This window comes from Eptatretus burgeri, chromosome 5 (genome assembly GCF_056783735.1).
Source record: "Eptatretus burgeri isolate ZD-2024b chromosome 5, Ebu_testis_v1, whole genome shotgun sequence".
NCBI lineage: Eukaryota > Metazoa > Chordata > Myxini > Myxiniformes > Myxinidae > Eptatretus > Eptatretus burgeri.
In genome coordinates, this window is record NC_140965.1 from 46274928 (window position 1) to 46298514 (window position 23587).

General features: G+C 45.9%; 1 protein-coding gene across 1 annotated transcript; it reads left to right on the forward strand.

The window, feature by feature from the left end:
- Positions 1–333: 333 nt before the first annotated feature.
- Positions 334–22529, forward strand: SNRNP40 (small nuclear ribonucleoprotein U5 subunit 40). Its single transcript, XM_085881703.1, has 10 exons — positions 334–535; positions 4383–4512; positions 6370–6463; positions 8147–8312; positions 8441–8563; positions 8696–8816; positions 19761–19843; positions 21510–21571; positions 21759–21862; positions 22291–22529. The coding sequence occupies exons 1-10, from the start codon at positions 422–424 to the stop codon at positions 22338–22340; spliced, it is 1047 nt and encodes a 348-aa protein (XP_085737829.1). The 5' UTR covers positions 334–421; the 3' UTR covers positions 22341–22529.
- Positions 22530–23587: the final 1058 nt, after the last annotated feature.

Genomic DNA, 23587 nt, shown 5'->3' on the forward strand with positions numbered 1-23587 from the left:
GTAATTGTGTAAAGTATTTAATTAAAAAGGAAAAGATTTTCAGGAAATAACAGCAAAAACAATTATATCTATTAAATAGCCATTATTGTGAGTACTTTTATATATTTTTACCTGACACTTTTTTTAATACCGTATTTACTAAACTTTGTCACAGAAGAAATTCTAATAATGGCGATATTGTTTTGGGCGGTGTATTATCAAAAATCTATGCTCTTCATACAAGGTCCCAAAGTACAGTAATGTGCTTTCTAACACCGTATTCACATTATATACTACATTTAAATATAAGGTGAAGTTCACATTTCTGTTAAACTGTAACATCACGCGTTGAATTTTTGGTTTTGATTGACCAATCACTTTTGCTCTGCGCTGGCGCTAGGGGAAGGCCTATTGAGATTTTGTGGATTTTAATCTTTCCGACATGATAGAACAAAAGAGAAAGGCGCAAGATCTCGCCTTAATTGCGGCCTCGCCCGTTAAAAGGTCGCGACAAGAGATGGTGGCTGCGGCGAGAGCTGGGAGTTTGGTGTCTGTGGTAAGGACGATGTTGTTAAACCGACTGGATCTCTGCCTCCTCCCGACAGGACTGTCATTCATATTATTTTAACCACATTCTCAGTCTTTCCAACCCGCGGTGTTAACTTTTTTTCTTTGCTTCACTCCATTCATTCATTCCATCATTTCTCCACCTCGAACTTCATTCTTTTGTTGTACTCGCATTTCATCTTGTAGCGTGCCCCCCCTCCCCCTCCCCCAACCCCGCACTTCTTTCATTTTTTGTCTTGTCCCCCTCCAAACCACTCATTTCTTGTCTTGTCCCCCTCCAAACCATTCATTTCTTGCCTTGTCCCCCTCCAAACCATTCATTTCTTGCCTTGTCCCTCTCCAAACCATTCATTTATTGTCTTGTCCCCCTCCAAACCATTCATTTCTTGCCTTCTCCCCCTCCAAACCACTCATTTTTTGTCTTGTCCCCCTCCAAACCACTCATTTCTTGTCTTGTCCCTCTCCAAACCATTCATTTCTTGCCTTGTCCCCCTCCAAACCATTCATTTCTTGCCTTGTCCCCCTCCAAACCATTCATTTATTGTCTTGTCCCCCTCCAAACCATTCATTTCTTGCCTTCTCCCCCTCCAAACCATTCATTTCTTGCCTTGTCCCCCTCCAAACCATTCATTTATTGTCTTGTCCCCCTCCAAACCATTCATTTCTTGCCTTGTCCCCCTCCAAACCACTCATTTCTTGTCTTGTCCCTCTCCAAACCATTCATTTCTTGCCTTGTCCCCCTCCAAACCATTCATTTATTGTCTTGTCCCCCTCCAAACCATTCATTTCTTGCCTTGTCCCCCTCCAAACCATTCATTTCTTGCCTTGTCCCCCTCCAAACCATTCATTTCTTGCCTTGTCCCCCTCCAAACCATTCATTTCTTGCCTTGTCCCCCTCCAAACCATTCATTTATTGTCTTGTCCCCCTCCAAACCATTCATTTCTTGCCTTGTCCCCCTCCAAACCATTCATTTATTGTCTTGTCCCCCTCCAACCCACTCATTTCTTGCCTTCTCCCCCTCCAAACCATTCATTTCTTGCCTTCTCCCCCTCCAAACCATTCATTTATTGTCTTGTCCCCCTCCAAACCATTCATTTATTGTCTTGTCCCCCTCCAAACCACTCATTTCTTGTCTTGTCCCCCTCCAAACCATTCATTTTTGTCTTGTCCCCCTCCAAACCATTCATTTTTTGTCTTGTCCCCCTCCAAACCATTCATTTCTTGCCTTGTCCCCCTCCAAACCATTCATTTATTGTCTTGTCCCCCTCCAAACCATTCATTTATTGCCTTGTCCCCCTCCAAACCATTCATTTCTTGCCTTGTCCCCCTCCAAACCATTCATTTATTGTCTTGTCCCCCTCCAAACCATTCATTTATTGCCTTGTCCCCCTCCAAACCATTCATTTCTTGCCTTGTCCCCCTCCAAACCATTCATTTCTTGCCTTCTCCCCCTCCAAACCATTCATTTCTTGCCTTCTCCCCCTCCAAACCATTCATTTATTGTCTTGTCCCCCTCCACACCATTCATTTATTGTCTTGTCCCCCTCCAAACCACTCATTTCTTGTCTTGTCCCCCTCCAAACCATTCATTTTTGTCTTGTCCCCCTCCAAACCATTCATTTTTTGTCTTGTCCCCCTCCAAACCATTCATTTCTTGCCTTGTCCCCCTCCAAACCATTCATTTATTGTCTTGTCCCCCTCCAAACCATTCATTTATTGCCTTGTCCCCCTCCAAACCATTCATTTATTGTCTTGTCCCCCTCCAAACCACTCATTTCTTGTCTTGTCCCCCTTCAAACCACTCATTTCTTGTCTTGTCCCCCTCCAAACCATTCATTTTTCGCCTTGTCCCCCTCCAAACCATTCATTTATTGTCTTGTCCCCCTCCAAACCATTCATTTATTGTCTTGTCCCCCTCCAAACCATTCATTTATTGTCTTGTCCCCCTCCAAACCATTCATTTCTTGCCTTGTCCCCCTCCAAACCACTCATTTATTGTCTTGTCCCCCTCCAAACCATTCATTTATTGTCTTGTCCCCCTCCAAACCATTCATTTATTGTCTTGTCCCCCTCCAAACCACTCATTTCTTGTCTTGTCCCCCTCCAAACCATTCATTTCTTGTCTTGTCCCTCTCCAAACCATTCATTTTTTGTCTTGTCCCCCCCAACACCATTCATTTCTTGCCTTGTCCCCCCCAACTTCATTAATTTCTTGCGTTTCCCCCCCCAACTTCATTCAATTCTCGCCTCCCCCCCCCCAACCTCATTCAATTCTTGCCTTTCCCCAAATCCTCACCTCCCAGGGTGACCAGCTCCCATGAAAGTAAAATAAAGCAAGGGACACAGGTAGGGGTCACATGTGACACATGGTTGGTCACAGTGAGTCTCCCACCCCCACCCAGGCATAAACGGGACTATCCAGTGAAGTACGAGATGGTTGGTCACAGTGAGTCCCCCCCTCTCCCCCCACGCCAACCCTCCCACCCCACTTCCCCACTTCATTAATTTCAAATCTTGCCCTTCCACTTCATTTCTTGCATTTTTAACACATCACTAGAATATAAGACCCGTTGCTTCGCTGACAGAAATACCAATCTTTGCTGTGATGGCTAATTAATAGGGAAAAACGAAGAAGGATTCCTGGGGGTTGGGGGTGTTAACCAGCGTCGCAAGTTAGCATTTGCAGTTTCACCACATGTGCCCATGTACCCATCAAAAAAATTAAAAACAACATTTTTTTTCCGTCACAAACCTCGTGGATTTATTGAAATTCGTTCATCTGTTCTCAAATTCTAACACGACAGACAGACAGACAGACAGACAGACAGACAGACAGACAGACAGACAGACAGACACGGCTCTTTTTATAATATAGATTCAGTCTTCCCAGAATGATTCTCATTTTTCACAACCCCTTCCCCTTCCCCCTCACCCCCAACCTCTACTTCATTTATTTCTCATCTTCCCTGCACTTTCTTCATTCCCGCGACCCCGTCATTCTTTCACCGCCACGACCCAGTCGTTCATTCACATCAAAAGGTCAAAGGTCACGGTCAAAAGACCACAAAGACACGACCCAATCGTTCATTCACTGCCTCGGTCAATCTCCCCCCACCCCCCCCCCCCCCCCCCCCCACTCCCCTAATTCTAGTAAACATTTTTATACTCTTTAAAAGTTTGTCTTAAAAATATGGTTTTCCATCATTGGAGATCATTCTGGTGACCTCCAAATTTACACCACTTGTGGTGTTCAAAAGCATTTATGTCCTGATGAATAACATGTAAATTGTATTTTTTTTAGCTGTGTCTCGCGTAGCGAACGCTGGCTCTAAGAGAGCTCCGCGTTTTTGTTCTTCTTCTTATTCTTATTCTTATTCTTATTCTTATTCTTATTCTTATTCTTATTCTTATTATTCTTATTCTTCTTCCTCTGGTGAAGACAAAACCTTTAGGACTCGGCTCTTTTATTTACAGGATCCGGATCTCCTTAGATACGAACACCTCTACACATACTCGTATTGAGGGTTCCTTTTGAGAGTGTCTTTCATGAAGTTTTAAATATATTCGGACATTTGCTTTAAAGTTTCGAAAAGTTCACGTTAATATTTAAAGATTATTCCATTTAATGTGTTGTAATTTCGTAAATACACGATTTTCTCATTATGAACAGGAGCCCCCATGGCGGGTCTCGCTATTGGCTCCATCAAGGCATGTGACGAAATATCGGAAGTTGTTGTTGTTATTGCTTTTAGGACGCGGCTCTTGGACACATTTGTCCTTGTTTTTTAATGGTTCGAGCTGGAAGTTTGAAGTCGAGTGCATTGTACTTCCACAGGGCCCCCCTCGGACATCGAGCCTCCAGGCTCCCATCATGTTGCTCACAGGCCATGAGAGTGAGGTGTTTTGTTGCAAATTCCACCCGAATGGCGCAACACTGGCATCTGCTGGTTTTGACCAGATAATCCGTAAGCACTTTTTGTTGATTCCTCTTTATAGCACCATCTCTATCTATATATTGCTAAAACTTTCATCTTGTATGTATGTATGTTCCCGAAATACAGCCAAAACAGTACACGACAGCGCAAAAAATTTCAGCCCACATTACTCACCATTCTCCTGTGGTGTGCAGTATTAAGTTTCGTTAAAATCGGGCAACGAAAAAAATTTATTAAAAAATCAATTCCCGATTCAGTCAAATACTCTTCGGGATATTTTTGATCAATGCAAACAACCTCAGTGGTATAGTTCACTGGAGCTATCTTTTTTTATTCAAATGATTTATTTTAAAATCTCAAACATTTAGGATAGACAAAGAACGATTTATTCTTAAGCCTAAAATAAACATCGCCATTTTGATCTAATACTTCTGTGTTAATGAATAAATAAAATTGTGTTTAAAATATTACGCACAAGAATTTATTCAACTTTCTTTTCTCCATTTTTTTTTCTTCACATTTACGCGCAATATCAAGTTTCGTTCAAATCTGGCAACAAAAAAAATGATTAAAAATCAATTCCCGATTCAGTCAAGTATTCTTCGGGATTATTTGATCAATGCAAACAACCTCAGTGGTATAGTTCGCTGGTGCTATCTTTTTTTTTTTTGCAGAAATGATTTTTTTATCAACCGCTGTCACGATCACAACGGGAACCCAAAGAGGTTCACGGGTCGTCTCGTATATTACTAAAACTCTCATCATGTATGTATGTATGTTCCCGAAATACAGCCAAAACGGTACACGATAGCGCAAAAATTTTCGGCCCACCTTACCATTCTCCTACGGTGTGCAGTATCAAGTTTCGTTCAAATCGGGCAACGAAGAAAATTATTCAAAAATCAATTCCCGATTCAGTCAAGTACTCTTTGGGAGAATTTGATCAATGCAAACAACCTCAGCGGTATAGTTTGCTGGAGCTATCTTTTTTTTCTTTCTTTTTTTTCTCTCTTGAAATGATTTTTTTCATCAACCGCTGTCACAACGGGAACCCCATTCACGATTTCCTCTATCGGATTATGAGGCATTCACCGCATCCCACCATCACACCATTACCCTCTCTTTTCTCTCTCCCCCGCCTTTTCACGTTGGGACCAATATAAGCCCGCAAGCTTATGTCAGGTGAGCGAGGGGTCTCCAATTATCCCCGCCTTCTTCATTTCTCGGTCTATCACTCTTATCTGTCTAATATCCCAGAGTGAATGAGGCACCAATGTCAAGTTTCATGATAAGGTGACTGTCTAATGAGCTTGTGTGTTTAAGGGTAAGACACGTGTGTGTGTGTGTGTGTGTGTGTGTGTGTGTGTGTGTGTGTGTGTGTGTGTGTGTGTGTGTGTGTGTGTGTGTGTGTGTGTGTGTGTGTGTTAACATAACCATTAGTTTCAAACCTGGCCTATTGTCTTTCTCTATTGGTTAGACACCAGTGTGTAAATAGTGGGTGGGAGTTTTGCTCCGCAGTTTTGTTACGGTCAAAGACAAGCCAGTATCCCACTTCCACTTGCCATTCTTGATTTATAGCAGTGGGTCGTCGAGAGCACGGTACCTTATCTGGGGGGATTCATTTGCCAGGAAAGTAACGTGGGAATTGGATGTGAGGATAAACCTGTAACTGTACTATGCCAACAACGGTGTGACTCGATCCTAAAAATTGTCAAAGATCATTTTTTATTTGGTTATTAAAATGGTTCCTTTAGCTATGAATTTGCATCATGTTTTCCCAATTAATATGGTATTCATGTCAGTCATCTTGTAAAGCTTTATCTTCCCTTGTGCATCTTTCTTGTGCTTTGTTTTTATCGTGTTTTTTTTCCAATTTTTTTTCTGCAGTTTTATGGAATGTCTACGGCGACTGTGAAAACTTTGCCAATCTGCGGGGCCATACTGGGGTCGTAATGGATCTGCATTTCAACACTGATGGCAGGTTTGAGAAAGTTTTAACGATGGGCAGGAACACTTGGGATTTCCAAAACCACTGCCACCATGTTATGAACCAATGTGCATTGGTCCAATGCATAAACGTTTTTGGTCCAAGTCGTTCAAGAGCCGGCTGGTGAAGCCTGAACGTTTGACTGCTGACAGTGAATTATAGTTCAGGGAGCTGGCAATAACTCACCTACTATTTGCAAAAGATACTATGTCATCTATAACATCCACCAACTACCGGTTCTGGCAGAGGTGTGCTCTGGGTCAGCGGCCTTTGATGGATGGTGTGCACATTTGTGGATCGCCTTGCATGCAAAACACTAGGGTGAGAGTTTACAGCTGGGTCAAGATTCAAACCTGGGTTAGACTGCTTAACAGCAATTGTGCATACCTCTAAATTATCCTACGAGCCATTGTGTAAACACAAATAAGGAGGAAAACAGGATTAGAACTAGAGGGGGAGCACTCGGTAGAGTGCAAAACCTCCGCCGCCAATACTGCTAGGTCACTCAAGTGAACCTGATATCCTATTCATTCAATTTGACGTCAACAGTGCTCACAGAGTTATAGTTTGCAACTTTCCCTTTATTTTTAACTTTTACATACTCAATTCATTCGTCATAACTAGATTCCTTGAGACAGAAATTGATTTTACGTGGGTATATCCATCTGAAGTTCCAAAATCAGCCGCAATTATAATTTTGGCATGTTTTTTTGTTGTAAATCACTTATAACATGTAGAAATGCAAAAAAAAATCGAAATTTTGTTGAAAAAAAAAAAAGTTGCAAAAATATTTTTTTTCTAACAATTTTTTTTTTTTGGGGGGGGGGTTGGAAATCACTTAAAACATGTAGAAATGCAAAAAAAACTTTTTTTTTAATGATGTCATAAAGGTCATGAGCAACATGCATGAATAACTAATTTAACGTGTTAATTAGGGTGGTGTAAACGACGGTGCATCAATAGTTGTAAACTTCTGGAAACGCTTCAATATATATATATATATATATATATATATATATATATATATATATATATATATATATTTCTCTCCAGCCTTTAAAACTTTTATTTTATTTCAGATGAATTATATACTGTAAAATACTGCAGAACACAAATCACCTTGTTGGCACTTTCAAAAATCTTCCCTTTCTCAGTACTTGCACAAAATATTGCACCATTTTATGCCATCTGGGCCAATCAAATTTGCCACTCGTGCTCTAAGCGTGAGGGAATACAGAGATTCAGACAAAATGGCAGCTTGTAGGAAATATTGGTCATGCTCAGAAACGCAAAGCAAGATTTTAAAAGACCCTTCCCATGTCCTTTTTCTCAAGTCTAATTCACAAAACGTTTCCTCTGCAACTTCCTGCAAAAGCTGAACATGATCCTTGGTCTTTGTTTTTTCTTTAATCTGAGCTTTCTTCGCTCTCTTAACCTGTTTCTCATACGTAATGACTTGCCTATTTCCTTTCTTCTTATACCCAATTATGATGACACTTTTTGTTGGAGTTGAAGTCGTATCTTTCTTACAACTTTTATTCGGGCCTCTTGGATCGATTGTATAATTGTCGGCGGGCTCAGGTGTAAACCACGAACTTTGAACGGCTCTAAGCAATCTGTCCGACACCTGCTTGACGCCATTATTTTTGCAGTCTAATTTGCATTCATCTTGTCCAGCCATCTGTTTACTGCATCTTCGGACAAAACTGTGGCAGTGTGGGACAGTGAGACGGGTGTACGACTCAAGCGGTTGAAGGGTCACTCGGCGTTCGTCAACTCGTGCTACCCAGCGCGTCGTGGACCCCAGTTGGTGTGCACAGGGAGTGATGATGGCACCATCAAGGTTTGCCTTGTTCATAATACTGCATTTCTTTCCTGTCTGAGATTGCATTCAATATGACATTGTAGCATTTCTTCAAGATATTAACGTTGTTTTCTCTTTCACCTCTGCGTCCCTGCTCCACCAACCAGCTTTTTGACACACGTAAAAAAGAAGCCGTACACACCTTTCAAAACACCTATCAAGTGATGGCTGTCACTTTCAATGACACCACTGACCAAATCGTTTCGGGTGGTATTGACAATGTTCTTAAGGTGCGGTGATGATCTCCACTTCATATTGCTTCAAATTTACATTTGTGTCAGTACAGGTTTTAAGTGTGTACTAATTTACTCCACCCCACTCCTCCCCTCCCTGCCCCACTCTTACCCTCCACACCCTTTCAGACGTGGGATTTGCGGCAGAACAAGCTTGTTTATACAATGAAGGGTCATTTGGATTCTGTGACTGGTCTTTCTCTGAGTCCTGATGGCTCATACGTCCTCTCAAATGCCATGGACAATACCGGTAAGCTTCTCTTCATGCAAAAAAGTCAATGGAGTGAGAGTCAGTGGCTTTTGCAAAGGGCCTCCAAGACAGAGTTGGTACTCCAAAATAGACTGCATTCATTTTTTGGGGGAGTTGATTTGGCCCTTTTTGTGATCCTCGATGTTCCCCAATAAATCTGGTTAATTCATATGAAGTTGTCGCTATGGATTAATTTGTGTCGCGTCGAGGAACGATCCGTCGATTGGCATATAACACCAAAAATGGTTACAGACTGGCAGAAAACGCTCGGCATCTGACAAAACCAGTCTGTAACTAGAGGGGGAGCACTCTGTAGAGTGCAAAACCTCCGCTGTCAATACTGCTGGGTCACTTAAGTGAACCTGATATCCTATTCATTGTAGGTCAAAATGGATCAGACTCTACTGAACCACGATTGAATAAACTAAACTAGATTGACGCGCATGTAGAAATGCCAAAAAAAAAATCGAAATTTTTTTGAAAAAAAAGTTGCAAAATTTCTAATTTTTTTTTTCTCGAACAAATTTTTTTGGGGGGGGGTTGGAAATCACTAAAAACATGTAAAAATTCCCCAAAAAATTCAAATAGTTTTCAAATAAAATGAAATTTTTTTGAAAAAAAGTTGCAAATTTTTTTTTTTTTTTCCTCCAACAAATTTTTTTTTTTTGGTTGGAAATCACTTAAAACATGTAGAAATGCAAAAACAAAAATTCAAATATTTTTTTCAAAATGGCCACCATAGTGGCCATATTGGACTTTGGACCAAGTCCAAAATCTAATGGCATGATCCTTGGACCTAATCCCCCCACCAAGTTACGTCGAAATCCGTCCAGGAGTTTTTCCGTAATACTGTTCACAAACAAACAAACAGACAGGGGTGAAAACAGTAACCTCCGTCCATCTTCGATGGCGGAGGTTAACCAGGGGTTATATTTTCCCAACTGGCAAGGTACAAGGATTACGTTGGTATCGTGATTGAAGGCGCGTGACCCGAGGCCTGTGCTGAGCCGGCCGGTGTTATAAACCCCGGAGACGGCGGTGGTGAGTGTGGCGACTCGGACCGGGTGAGAAACCCGCCACCCCGGATCCGTAACAATATATATATATATATATATAATATACATATATATACTGTACATACATACGTATAATTATATGTATGTATATATATATGTATGTATATATATATATGTATGTATATATATATATATGTATGTATGTATATATATATATATATATATATATATATATATATATATATATATATATATATATATACATATATATACATATATATGGATTGGCTCGTCGCTAGACTACACTTATTCTCAGTTTTTCCGTCTGTTGGGTGGTCGCGAAAGTACCCTTATTTTCACTTTTTCCGTCTGTCTGTATGTATGTTTGCGTGTTTGTATGTAATGGACAGCTATGGAGGCCAGAGGAGTCAACCGATTTTGATGAAACTTGACAGGTAGGTTCTTACCAGGATCTAGTTCTATGCTTTTGGGCAGCGTTGCTATGGACACCACCGTTGCCTAGCAACCGGACTTTGAAATTTTTGAAAAATCCTAAATTTTTTTCGAAAATCGGCTTCCAGGCTTTTATGCGCACTATAATGAACCTCTTTGTCAAAAATGTTCAGCACGATCCGTCAAAAACTGTATGACTGGTATGCAATTATGTGGCGACCACCCATGTCACCTCCCGGCTTGTATGTTTATTTGTATGTAATGGACAGCTCTGGAGGCCAGAGGAGTCAACCGATTTTGTTGAAACTTGACAGGTAGGTTCATACCAGGATCTAGTTGTATGCTTTTGAGCACAGTTGCTATCGACACCACCGTTGCCTAGCAACGGGACTTTGAAATTTTTGAAAAATCATAAATATTAATTTTTTTCAAAAATTGGCTTCCAGGCTTTTATGTGCACTATAATCAACCTCTTTGTCAAAAAATTTCAGCCCGATCCATCAGAAACTGTATGACTAGTATGCAATTATGTCGCGACCACCCATGTCGCCTACCGGCTTGTATAGATACTGGTGCGGGCCTGTAGATGCGTGCCCGTACGTGCGTGCCCGTAGGTACGGGCCCGTACGTGCGTGCCCGTACGTGCGTGGCTGTACGTGCAAAAAAATATATATATTTCAAACCGCGTGCCAGAAACAAATACACAGGCCGTTCCTTCGCTCTCACGTGCCCGTACGTGCGTGGGGCGGGAAAAAAAACTTTCAAACCACAGAAACAACATCCACACAGGCCATTCCTTCGCTCTCATGGGCCAGTAGGTGCGTGCCCGTAGGTGCGTGGCCGTACGTGCGTACCCGTACATTGAAAAAAAAAATAATCGTGATGTCAATAGTGACGTCATAACACCGTGTCCTGTCATTGGTTGATAAATAAATGCCCATAACTTGGGAACCGCTTGTCCGATTTATATCAAACCTTGAAAAGGCACATATTCAGGTCCCCAGCAATATTCCTGGCAAGTTTCAATTAGATCGGTCCTGGGGTTGTCGAGAAACGGGGGTCGCAGACACATACAGACAGACACACAGAGATTGCTGGAATTATAGATAGATGTATGTGTGTGTGTGTATTTATATATATATATATATATATATATATATATATATATATACATATACACATATACATATATATATATATATATATATATATATATATATGTATATATGTATATATGTATATGTGTATATGTATATGTATATATATATATATATATATATATATATATATAATATGTATACAGTAAAACCCTCTTAATTAGCGGCCTTTTTAACCGCGAAATCGGCTAATCCGTGGGCCCACCATGGACCCCAAAATTTAGACATGAAATAGTGGTATTTTTGGGGTGGATTGTTGGTCTTTGATCTCAACCGCGGTCTGAACCGTTGTACAAGTGTGAATGCGTGGATGTTGGTGTAAAACACACAATGGCTTGTGAAATCATTGACATATGTTCGCTACCCGCCGACACATGCTATAATCCGCGGTTTAAGCCCTTCATCCACCGTTTAATCCAACAATTGGGTCCTTTTTGACACCCGGTGAGCGAATCTGAGGTGGCGGGTGTCATAAACTCGCTCTCACCTCTTCTGTATAAAACCTCAGGCCATATCCATCTCAATCATAACCTTAGACTACTTACTACAGACCACACATTGATTATCCGTGATTCTACGACCATTCTACAGCTTTCTACAGCCGTTTCAAACATCGAAGCTAGCTTCTTCTTCATCTCCCTCCGCCATTGCTGTGACGTCATCGGTCAACATGCCGGGGGGAAAAAGGAAGCACACATCCAGAACTGTTTCCGAAAAACTTTTGTTGGTGGACAGGATTGTTTCTGGGAAGGAGAGTAAAGCTAAGATATCCAGGGAAACTGAGGTACAAGAGAGTACCTTGTGAGGATGGGTGAAGGAGGAGGAGGAGGCCAATCTTCGCTCCTTCGTGCAGGACCTCGACGAGGAGAGCGGGCTGAGCCGCAAGAGAGCCAGGAAGGCTCAGGATCCAGCGTTGGACAAGGCTGTCTTCGACTGGTTCACAGCCCACAAGGCAGCCGGGAAGCCAGTCTCCGGACCCTGCATACAGGCCCTCAAGTTCAAGTCCCTGGAGGGTCAGGAGGAGTACAGCTGCTCCAAGGGTTGGATTCATCGCTGGAAGAAGACACGGAATCGAGGAGGTCAAGATCTGCGGCGAGGCCCGATCCGCAGACATCACAGCTGCGGAAGCCTTCTTCCCGAAGCTGCAGGAGTGGGTGGAGGAAGGCAGCTATTTTGTTTAATTCAATGTTGAAGACCGCTCTAGCAATGCCGCCAAAATCAGGTCACATGACCAATGGCGGCAAGGTTGGTGTTGTTGGGTGAACGTGCCTCGCTTGTTTTCCGCTTGTACTCTCTATCCGCGGTCCGTTGGTACAAGATTATATTTTATTAATATTATTGACGGATCTGCGGATCATCTAAACCGCGGATTTTTATTTTATGGACCCCAACGGCCGTGATTTAAGACTTTTACTGTATATATACGAGGTGTGTTCAAAAAGTATCCAACCTTAATTTTTCGTGCGTAAACAAATGAAGCGAGGGAGGCGTGGTTTGGTGCATGTATGTCGGCGATCCTAATCCGTATGCGTGAATATTTTCCCGCCTGCAGAAGCTGTCAGTCACCGACAGACCGCCAATGAGTGAGGAAGTGTAAGTGAGCGCCGTCGGATTTTCGTTTTTGACAAAATGACGGATCACTGTGGTCTCATCGCCAGTGATCACTGTGTTGAAGTTGGGATCGCTGTTCACAGTCTCCAGCATGTCCTGTGCGATCTCCAAACGGAGTTGCTTCTGCTCGATCGTTAGCAGCTTTGGCATGAACTTCACTGAGATTCTCCTTAAGCCCACATCCTCAGTCACAATGGAATGAATGGATCCAATGCTGACACCCGCCTCGTCTGCAAGTTCTCTGATCGTGATTCGACGATCCTGCATCAGCAGGGTCCTCACTTGGTCAATGACTATCTCATTTCGGGATGTTGAGGGCCTACCAGAACGTGCTTCACTTTCCACTGATGTGCGACCATTTTTGAAGCGGTTGTACCACTCTTTTATCTGTGTGGTGCCCATTGCTCCGTTCCCGAAGGCCTGTTGAATTTTGCGGATCGTTTCCACTTGGGAATCACCAAGCTTTACACAAAATTTGATGCAGTAGCGTTGTTCAAGTTTTTTTCCGTCATTTTGTCAAAAATGAAAATCCGACGGTGCTCACTTACACTTCCTCACTCATCGGCGGTCTGTCGGTGACTGACAGCTTCTGCAGGCGGGAAAATATTCACACATACAAATTAGGATTGCCTACATACGTACACCAAACCACGCCTTCCTATCTTCATTTGTTCACGCACGAAAAATTAAGGTTGGATACTTTTTGAACACACCTCGTATATATACATGTGTATATATATCTTCTTCTTCTTCTTTCGGCTGGTCCCGTTAGGGGTCGCCGCAGCGGATCATCCGTATGATCCGCATCGTGATTTGGCACATGTTTTACGCCGGATGCCCTTCCTGACGCAACCCTGGTCGCCTCTTACGACACAGGAATATGGTACAACTATTTTAACCGCGGTATACATTTTTTATTGTTTAACCGGGGTATACATTTACATTACAGCAGGTATACTATATATATGTATTGTGTGGTCGCTAGACTACCGTTATTCTCAGGTTTTCTGGATGTATGTAATGGACAGCTCTGGAGGCCAGAGGAGTCAATCGATTTTGATGAAACTTGACTGGTAGGTTCATACCAGGATCTAGTTGTATGCTTTTAAGCACTGTTGCTCTGGATGCCACCGTTGCCCAGCAACGGGACTTTAACATTTTTGAAAAAATCCGAAAAATATTTTTATATATTTTTTTTCGAAAATCAAAAATCGGCTTCCGCGCTTTCATGCGTACTATAATCAACCTCTTTGTTGAAAATTTTCAGCCCGATCCGTCAAAAACTGTATGACTAGTATGCAATTATATAGCGACCACCCATGTCGCCTACCGGCTTATATATATATTTATATTTATATGTGTATATATATATATATATATATATTGTTACGGTTGTGGAAATTCACAGAACACCATTCAGGTTCCCCGAAGATCAGTTATGTCGATAAGTGTGTCTCCAGATAGATTTCCCCACCGATGTCTAACTGGAATTATTCGTGAGCCGGGCTGTGCAATCTTGAGGTAGTATTATTCTTTTCTATCTTTATTTTAAACAATATCTCCTCACCACCTTAACCAACAACCGCCAACATCTCACCACCTTAACCAACAACCGCCAACATCTACTCACCACCTTCGTGACAACCGCCAACATCCCCTCACCACATCAACAAACAAAGAATGTCTCCTCCCCTTCGTCTCCACAAACGCCACCATCTTTTCGCCAGCAACGGCATTCCACGGACGAGCGGAATCTCCTCCGACAGACGCGGGGACTCCCTCGTTGGGGCGAGGGCCGGTGATCTCTACTACGTCCGCTTTGTACTCGTCAGGACGGCGAGATCGGATCAAAATGACAAAAGGGGTGGAGCCAGCGGGGGGTGAAGTGTCAGAGGTGGAAGACCAAATGCACCCCCGTACCCCATAAAAGGGCGTGCTGCAACGCCAAGCCTGAGTCGAGCTGGAGTCTGGGTTCGAATTCGAGTGCAGTTCGTTCGGAGTCGGGGTGGAGAGCGCCAATTCCAGTTCGAGTCCAGTGCAGGGCTGTTGCTTGTCGGAGCTTGGAGTCCGGAAGAGGTTCGAGTCCAGTGCAGGGCTGTTGGTCGGTGGAGGCAGCCGGCGAGAAGTCGCCAGACAGCGACATAACGGTCCGAGGTGATCGGGCCCCGGGACGGTCCGAGCGACGCTGAGGAGTGAACGGGCTCTTAAGAGAGCATCAACTCCAAAAGAGCAAGGCCCATGCGCTCCTCTGAGGCGTCGTCGGTTAGGCCTGATCCACCAGGCCGTACGGCTCGGCCTGGACCAACCGAGCCGCCACACCAGCTGCCGTGTTGACGATGAAACCTCGAGAGTTGCCCAGCGACTCACCACGATGGTGGCAGGTAACCTGCGCGGTCTCGCGGAGCTCCTGCGGTCTCCACAGCTCCGCGGAACATTAAAGGCCTACGGGTCCTGTTCTACCCTTTCCTTTCCTGGGGTTTTCTTTGCATGGAAGTTGTGGCTCCTTCAGTAGAGAATTGTTATAAGTGCATGTAAATAATAATTAGAATGGCTGTAGTTCTTTTGTTTGCTCGCGTCTTGTCCCTACCCACATTCATTGCCTTGACTGCATGCGTGCATGTGTTCTAAATAAATGGCCCCTTTGTTTGAATAGTCACCTGCTCGTTGCGTCCCTTCCTCCATTGAACGGCCATAATTGCATTCGGAATATTAGCTGGTTTTTAACACCGTTAAAGTAATCGGATCTGACGGGGCTTGGCAATATAAAACCGCTTGGCAAATCGCAAACAGAACGAGCTGCTTAAAAGCGGCTCGTTTTCATGCAGGCTCCATTGAGGTGTTAATCGCCGGCATTTCTGTCTGCACGAATAATTAGGTGCATCGACAATTCGGCGATCAACCCTGTAGTGCGTGGTTAGAAAATTTGGCTGATCTACGGTGTGGTTAAAACACACCCGTAGCTGGATTTCGGCGTTGATCCGGAAGCTACGACTGGATTGCCGCGGTCGGTGGGCGCGTGCGGCCTCGAATTAGCTAAAAGCGGTCGCCCGCACGCCGGCGCGGTGAGATCCACAACAATATATATGTATGTGTATATATTTATATGTATGTGTATATATGGGACGGGACGGGCACCCTACATAGTGTTGTGGTTTCCACCCGTTCGGCGTGCGGGCGACCGCTTTTAGCTAATTGCGGCCGCGCGCATCCCCCGGACGGGCAATCCAGTCGTAGCTTTCCGGATCAACGCCGAAATCCAGCTACGGGTGTGTTTTTAAAGCACACCACAACCTTGTCACTGCTCTGCCCGCGCTACAGGGTCCGATTGCCGAATTGTCGATTTACCTAATTATTCGCACGGGCAGATTACCGAGAGATTGTACCTCAACGGAACTTGCTCGGAAACAAGCCGCTTCGGCAGCTCGCTCCGTTTGCGATTTGCCGAGTGGTGTATTATCGCCAAGCCCGTTGGATCCAATTATAATCTTATCGGCTATTAAAAACCAGCTATTATTCCGAACGCAATTACAGCAGCTCAATGGAGGAAGGGACGCAACGAGCAGGTGAATATTCAAACAATGAGGGCATTTATTGTACACGTATACAAGCAATGAATGCAATGGGGGTAAGGGACAGGACACGAGCAAAAAGACCCTACAGCCGTTGTCTATTTATTATGTACACAATCACTTAGTTCAACTTATAGGACAAGGCACCACAACTTTCATGCAAAGAAAACCCCAGGAAAGGAAAGGGTAGAACAGGACCTGCAGGCCTTTAATGTTCCGCGGAGCTGTGGAGACCGCAGGAGCTCCGTGAGACACGAAGAGACAACAGAAATAAAATGTATAGAAACTCAGGAGGTAGAGGAAATAATAATAGAGACGACGGCAGAAATAATAATGGAGACGAAGGAAACAAAAGAGGTGACAAACGCAAATAGTCACGGAAACAGAGACACGGGCGATAGAGGGTGGATTAATTGGAACTAAAGACGAACGCACACACATGGAGTAAACGAGGGACAATGAGGAGGAGCTTGGGGAATGTGTCGTGACCCGGTGCAAGCAGCAGGATAGCCTTCTTCAGGAACGAGGGGAGGGAATATTCCCCCTTCAGGCGGATATTCCCTCCCCTCGTTCCTGAAGAAGTCTAAGAAGAAGGCGCAGGTTACCTGCCACCCCCGTGGTGACTCGCTGGACGACCCTCGATGTCTCGCCGTCAACATGGCAGCTGGTGTGATGGCGACTCGGTTGGTCCGTGCCTTGCCGTGCGGCCTGGTCGATCGGGCCGAGCCGAAGACTCCTCAGAGGAGCGAACGGGCCTTGCTCTTTTAGAGTTGATGCTCTCTTAAGAGCCCGCGCACTCCTTAGCGTCGCTCGGACCGTCCCGGGGCCCGATCACCTCGGACCATTATGCCGCTGGTTGGCAACTTCTTGCCGGCTGCCTCCACCGACCAACAGCCCTCCACTGGACTCGAACCTCTCCCGGACTCCAAGCTCCGCTGCGCTCTGACGAGCAACAGCCCTGCACAGAACTCGAACTTCTCCCGGACTCCAAGCTCCGCTGCGCTCGACGCTCCTCTCCTCAACTCAACTCAACTCCTCGGCATCTCGGTTCGCCCTTTTATCGGGTTGGGGAGGTGTTTGGTCTTTCACCTCCGACCTTTCACGCCCCCCCCCGGGCTCCGCCCATTTTGTCATTTTGATCTGATTCTGCCATGGAAAGCAGACGTGGCAGAAATCACCGGCACAATTGCAGTCCCCATGGTGTGGCTGCCTGCAGGGCAGTCCTTGCAAAATACTGGCGATGGTCCTGGCACACATGCATGGATGGTGAACACAGGCAATGCAAACAGGGGTAGCAGGCATGGGGTTATGGCAAAGGCAGGCAAATCAGGCATGGCAAGGCAAGGCAATGCGGACCAGCAGCTGTAGCACAACACAGGCCGGCATATGAAGCTGGCTGGCCTCTGGTCTCGTTCCGTGAGGTTTGTGGAGGGAGTTCGGTGGTGCCAGCCGCTCTCGCAACGGGCTCGGACCTAGCCTACAGTCTCCCCCCAACCTATCACCTTTGCCTGTCTTTGTCCATACCCACTCCCTTAATTTGCAACAAAAAAACAACATTTAGCCACTTTTTATTTTATTTTATTTTTTTCTTATAATTTCGTCTCCCTAACCTCCTTTCTGTCTTTGTCCGGCTAACCTATCCTGTCAACCTGGCCTACTCCCAACACATAAAATCCTTTTTGGAGGGGAATAAGGAAGAGGCTGGCGTCCTGTCTCGAGGCCCAACAATGCCTTAGAATAGCCTCCCACATACTTCAGCCATCTTACCAAGGTGGGTCCAGCGGCCTACAGAGAGCGAAGGGATGGATGGTGCCAAGGAGTACAGTGGTACACGTTTCCTATCTACCCTATCCTTTATTAAATTTTAAACTATCTCCGGGGCTTTTCAAAACGCCTGTCACTTGAAGCTATTGGTTCTAGAAACCATGATTCCCGTCGCCCATGTTGGTGTCCCGTTATAAATTTGGGCCAAGCCCTCAAATTTTCACTCGTGCCCTTGCACAATTTCATGGCTGGGCAGCGTGGCTCACATGGCAGGGATTCCCCCTCTGCCGAATCTCAAACTACGGAAGCCTCGGGCCCTGAGGCTGCCTCCGAACCTACCTGCTCCCTATGAACGCGGGGGGTTGCCCTTCCTGGCATTGCGCCCCTCCGATGCCCACGTGGCATTTTGCACTACGGGTCCCTTTCCGTGGGTCACCCATGCCCACTACACTATCCCGGTCCCTGGACCCTTGGCCTACTCTGGCCGACTAGTCCGGTGCCTGGGGTGCCCTCCACTCAATACTCACCTTTCAACAGCCACGCTCCCAGCCGGTCCATAGACTCCTGCACCCCTCCAAACGGGTTTCGTGCCTTCTTCCCACACCAACAACAAAATGACCTCCTTTTAGTAAATTTCACTAACCCACTAACTGACATTACACTGACTCCGGGGTCATTTGGGTGGGATTAATTCCTCCCCCCACTCATTCATTCGCACCATGCATTCCACATCCACTCCATTCACTCACTCGGACCCGCTGACCCATACTCACTCAACATACATCTTTCTTTCACTTTTATTTTCACACCAACACTCTACCTATGTTCCCCGAACTATCTCATACTCCCTCGTTGTCCCTTAACCTCGTGCACGTTACATTTAATCAACGTAGCTAAGCTACGTCCTCACTACACATTCCATGTCCGTCCATGTCTCCCAAATCCATTTCCCATTCTAAATCTAAACGAAATTCCCTCTAACTCGTCCACGGGCCCCATGAAATATGTCCAGGTCACCCCAATTAATTTTGTCATTAAGGGGTTCTGTACATGCTCACTTAGCAATCTGGGGTAGATTGCGTCATTTTGAAAGTGCCGTATTGGTCAAGATTTTTTGCATCGTAAATACTACTTTATTACAGTACTAATTATTTGCGTTCCAAAATGAAAAGATTTTTGGCGTAATGTAAAGTTTTGTGCAACTCAATGATCATGTTAACTGATTGTTCTGCCAAGATCTACCATTCTCGGAAAACTTTGAAAGCTTTTATTTTTACTTGAGGGATGGGGTTGGGAAGACCCAAAGCCCACCTTGTCCATCGCAGTGACCAAATTATAAAATTGACTTTGAGGCTCCATATGTTTGTATTACAGTGCGGATTTGGGACATTCGCCCATTTGCTCCACAAGAGAGATGTCTTAAGATCTTCCATGGAAATCTGCACAACTTTGAAAAGGTTAATATATGTAATGTTGTGCTCTTTTATACAAGCTGTTTCATCAACAATCTGCTTAACTGTCAACTGGATTCCCTACCCACCCACTTCCAATGGTTACTCCCGCCCACCCACCTCGCCTCCTCCCACTCACCCAGCTTTCCCCCTCCTCCTGCCCACCGAGGCTCCAATTCCACCTCCCATCATGCCTCCTCCCGCTTGCCCACCTTTCTTCCTCCCGCTTTCCCACCTCACCTCCTCCCACTTGCCCACCTCGCCTCCTCCCGCTTGTCCACCTCGTCACCTCCCGCTTGCCCACCTCGCCTTCTCCCTCTTGCTCACCTCGCCTTCTCCCACTTGCCCAGCTCTCCTCCTCCCACTTACCCAGATCGCCTCCTGCTTGCCCAGCTCCTCTTCTCCCACTTGTCCAGCTCGGCTCTTTCCACTTGCCCACCTCGCCTCCTCCCGCTTGCCCACCTCGCCTCCTCCCGCTTGCCCACCTCGCCTCCTCCCGCTTGCCCACCTCGCCTCCTCCCGCTTGCCCACCTCGCCTCCTCCCGCTTGCCCACCTCGCCTCCTCTCGCTTGCCCACCTCACCTCCTCCCGCTTGTCCACCTCGTCACCTCCCCCTTCCCCACCTCCCCTTCTCCCTCCTGCTCACCTCGCCTTCTCCCACTTGCCCAGCTCTCCTCCTCCCACTTACCCAGATCGCCTCCTGCTTGCCCAGCTCCTCTTCTCCCACTTGTCCAGCTCGGCTCTTTCCACTTGCCCACCTCGCCTCCTCCCGCTTGCCCACCTCGCCTCCTCCCGCTTGCCCACCTCGCCTCCTCCCGCTTGCCCACCTCCCCTCCTCTCGCTTCCCCACCTCACCTCCTCCCGCTTGCCCACCTCTCCTCCTCCCGCTTGCCCACCTCATCTCCTCCTGCTTGCCCACCTTGCCTCCTCCCTCTTGCACACCTCGCCTCCTCCCTCTTGCCCTCCTCTCCTCCTCCCGCTTGCCCAGCTCTCCTCCTTCCGCTTGCCCAGCTCTCCTCCTTCCACTTGCCCAGCTCTCCTCCTTCCGCTTGCCCAGCTCTCCTCCTTCCGCTTGCCCAGCTCTCCTCCTCCCGCTTGCCCAGCTCTCCTCCTCCCGCTTGCCCAGCTCTCCTCCTCCCGCTTGCCCAGCTCTCCTCCTCCCGCTTGTCCAGCTCTCCTCCTCCCGCTTGTCCAGCTCGCCTCCTCCCGCTTGCTCACCTCGCCTCCTCCCGCTTGTCCACCTCACCTCCTCCCGCTTGCCCACCTCTCCCCCTCCCGTTTGCCCACCTCGCATCCTCCCGCTTGCGCACGTCCCTCCTCCTGCTTTCCCACCTCTCCCCTCCCTCTTGCCCACCTCGCTTCCTCCCGCTTTCCCACCTCTCCTCTCGCTCGCCCACCTCGCCTACTCCCACTCGCCCACCTCGCCTACTCCCGCTTGCCCTCCTCGCCTCCTAACCTATTCTAGTTTACCTCCTAACCTATTCCCACCCACCCACCCACCTCTCCTCCAAGCATCCTCCTGCCAACCCACCTCGCCTCCTAGCCTCCTCCCACCCACCTCACGCACTGCCACACACCCATTCACCTCACTTCCTTATACCCATCCACCTCGCTTGGCCGAAGTTAGCTTTGTCAATCAGTATGTTCACCATTTGTCGTCCCTTCTCTGTAGAACTTGCTCCGATGTTCTTGGTCCACGGATGGCAGCAAGATTGCAGCTGGTTCAGCAGACAGGTACATGTAAATATGCTTTTGATAAATTGGTGCTCGATGTGTCTTGAACGTGTTACTGTGTTGTGATTGTTTTATCGTAAAATAATTAATTATGTGGATTTTGTTTTACCTCTGGATGAGATAAAGGATTTTAAAAGTGCTGGCAGTTTTGAACCAAAAAAGTACTACTTACATCTCTCTTTTATAGATACGTCTATATCTGGGACACGACACTGCGGCGAATCTTGTACAAGCTCCCTGGACATGCTGGTTCAGTAAACGAGGTTTCCTTTCACCCTGACGAACACATTGGTGTGTGACACGTGTTACTATTTTATGGTCTTTGAGACATATGATGCTGGTTTTAGTGATACTTGCAGTTTTATCAATATTTTTTTAACATATAGGGATGTCTCCAGAAATTACAATGTCTTCAAACCTGGAACCAAAACATTTCTTTGCATTTCTTATTTATTCGGAGCAAGTCCCATTTCTTTCCCTGAGTGATTGACTTCACAGTTCAGAATGTTACTTTTATTTATTTCAACTCTCCTCTCATCTGAGCAATGCAGTCACAAGGTAATTTCCTTTCTTGTAATAACGAGCTCCTCCGCTTCGGTACATCTTCACTTACATACTCTAATTCACTTACTCCACTTACCCTTACACTTACATTTATTCCACATATTCCACCTGTATCTGCGTGATCTTCAAGTCGTGCTCTACTCTTCTGCCCCCAGTGCTGTCCGCATCCAGCGACAAGAGGCTCTACATGGGAGAGATCCAGTAAATGACCCTTGCAAGCATCGATCAGGACAAGTGTGAAGATGCCAAGATCCCTTTTTTAAATCCTCCAGTTAAGTACTGTAAGGATCATGTGCTGGTAAAATGTTCAACATTTTGCCATGACTGCTAATATTTCTGTTTTGCATTTTATATATGTATTATAATAATAATAAAAAGAGCAAATCTCTTTGTATATTGTGGATTGAGTGGTTTTTTTTGCTTATATGATCACCTTGGGGTTTTTAGTCTATATATGAATATTGTTACGGTTGTGGAAATTCGCATTACACCAAAAAGGGTCCTCAGGTGAGATATATCGGTAAGTTCATGTGGAGTTAGCCCAAACCCGTTGTATCGAGGGAATATATGTGATCCATTCGGGTTGCGACGCTTCAGTAAGCCGTTTTTCTTTGGCTATTGTTAATTTGTTGCAAGAACAACAACGAACATCGCCACAACCAACATCTCACGATCACGCCATTCACCACACGACGCCACCTTCCACAACTACGCTACCACATCTTCGACACTCGCCATTCAATGAGCACCGTGCGGGCGCGTGCAAGAACAAAAACCAACAACGCCTGTGGGGTTTTCCCGCCTAATTTTCCTGCTTGATGCTTCCGCCTGAATCCCCCCCACCACGCTTGGTGTGAAGGGGAGGGGTGCGGCAGCTCGCTCCCGATTGGTGGATGCACTGTGTGAGGGGGTCGGAGTGGGGGCACGCCCCCCTTCGAGAGCTTTCTGGAAACGCCTCGAAGGGAGGTGGAGACAGAAATGGAGCCAGGCAACGGGGCGGAGCTGGCCCCTACAAAAGGCGTGGGCGTGGAGAGGCTCGCGTACGAGGAGGCTCTTGGTTCGTTCAAGCGATTGACAAAAGGCGTGGACGTGAAGGTCGATGAGAACGTCGTTCCCTTATCCCTGAAGGGGAATTGTGGAGAGTTGTGGTGATCGTCCCTGGTCAGAAGTTCTGTTCGTTTGTCCGAGCTGTCGAGCGGACCACACTAGCGACGCGCGGCACGAGCTCGTGGACCACGCCCGAGGGCCTCGGAGTTACGGTCACCAAGGACTTGACGCGCTCAGGGAAGTCGCGACTTCCATTTCTTTTGGGTTTTGTGTAAATGTGTGTGTGTGGCGCCAGTCTTGAAAAGTATAACTGTTTAAGTGTTGTAATAATTATATTCGGTTGTAGCTCTGCATTGTGTCCTTGCTTTTAAATGTGCATCACTGTCTGGCTGTGAATACGTGCTT

What these genes read in the sequence shown, in the direction of transcription:
- SNRNP40 (XM_085881703.1), top strand. Translation starts at nt 422, where the DNA reads ATGATAGAACAAAAGAGAAAGGCGCAAGATCTCGCCTTAATTGCGGCC. An exon ending in ATCTGCACAACTTTGAAAAG is followed by an intron (nt 19,844 to 21,509) that starts GTTAATATATGT and finishes CCTTCTCTGTAG; the next exon opens with AACTTGCTCCGATGTTCTTG. An exon ending in TCACCCTGACGAACACATTG is followed by an intron (nt 21,863 to 22,290) that starts GTGTGTGACACG and finishes TTCTGCCCCCAG; the next exon opens with TGCTGTCCGCATCCAGCGAC.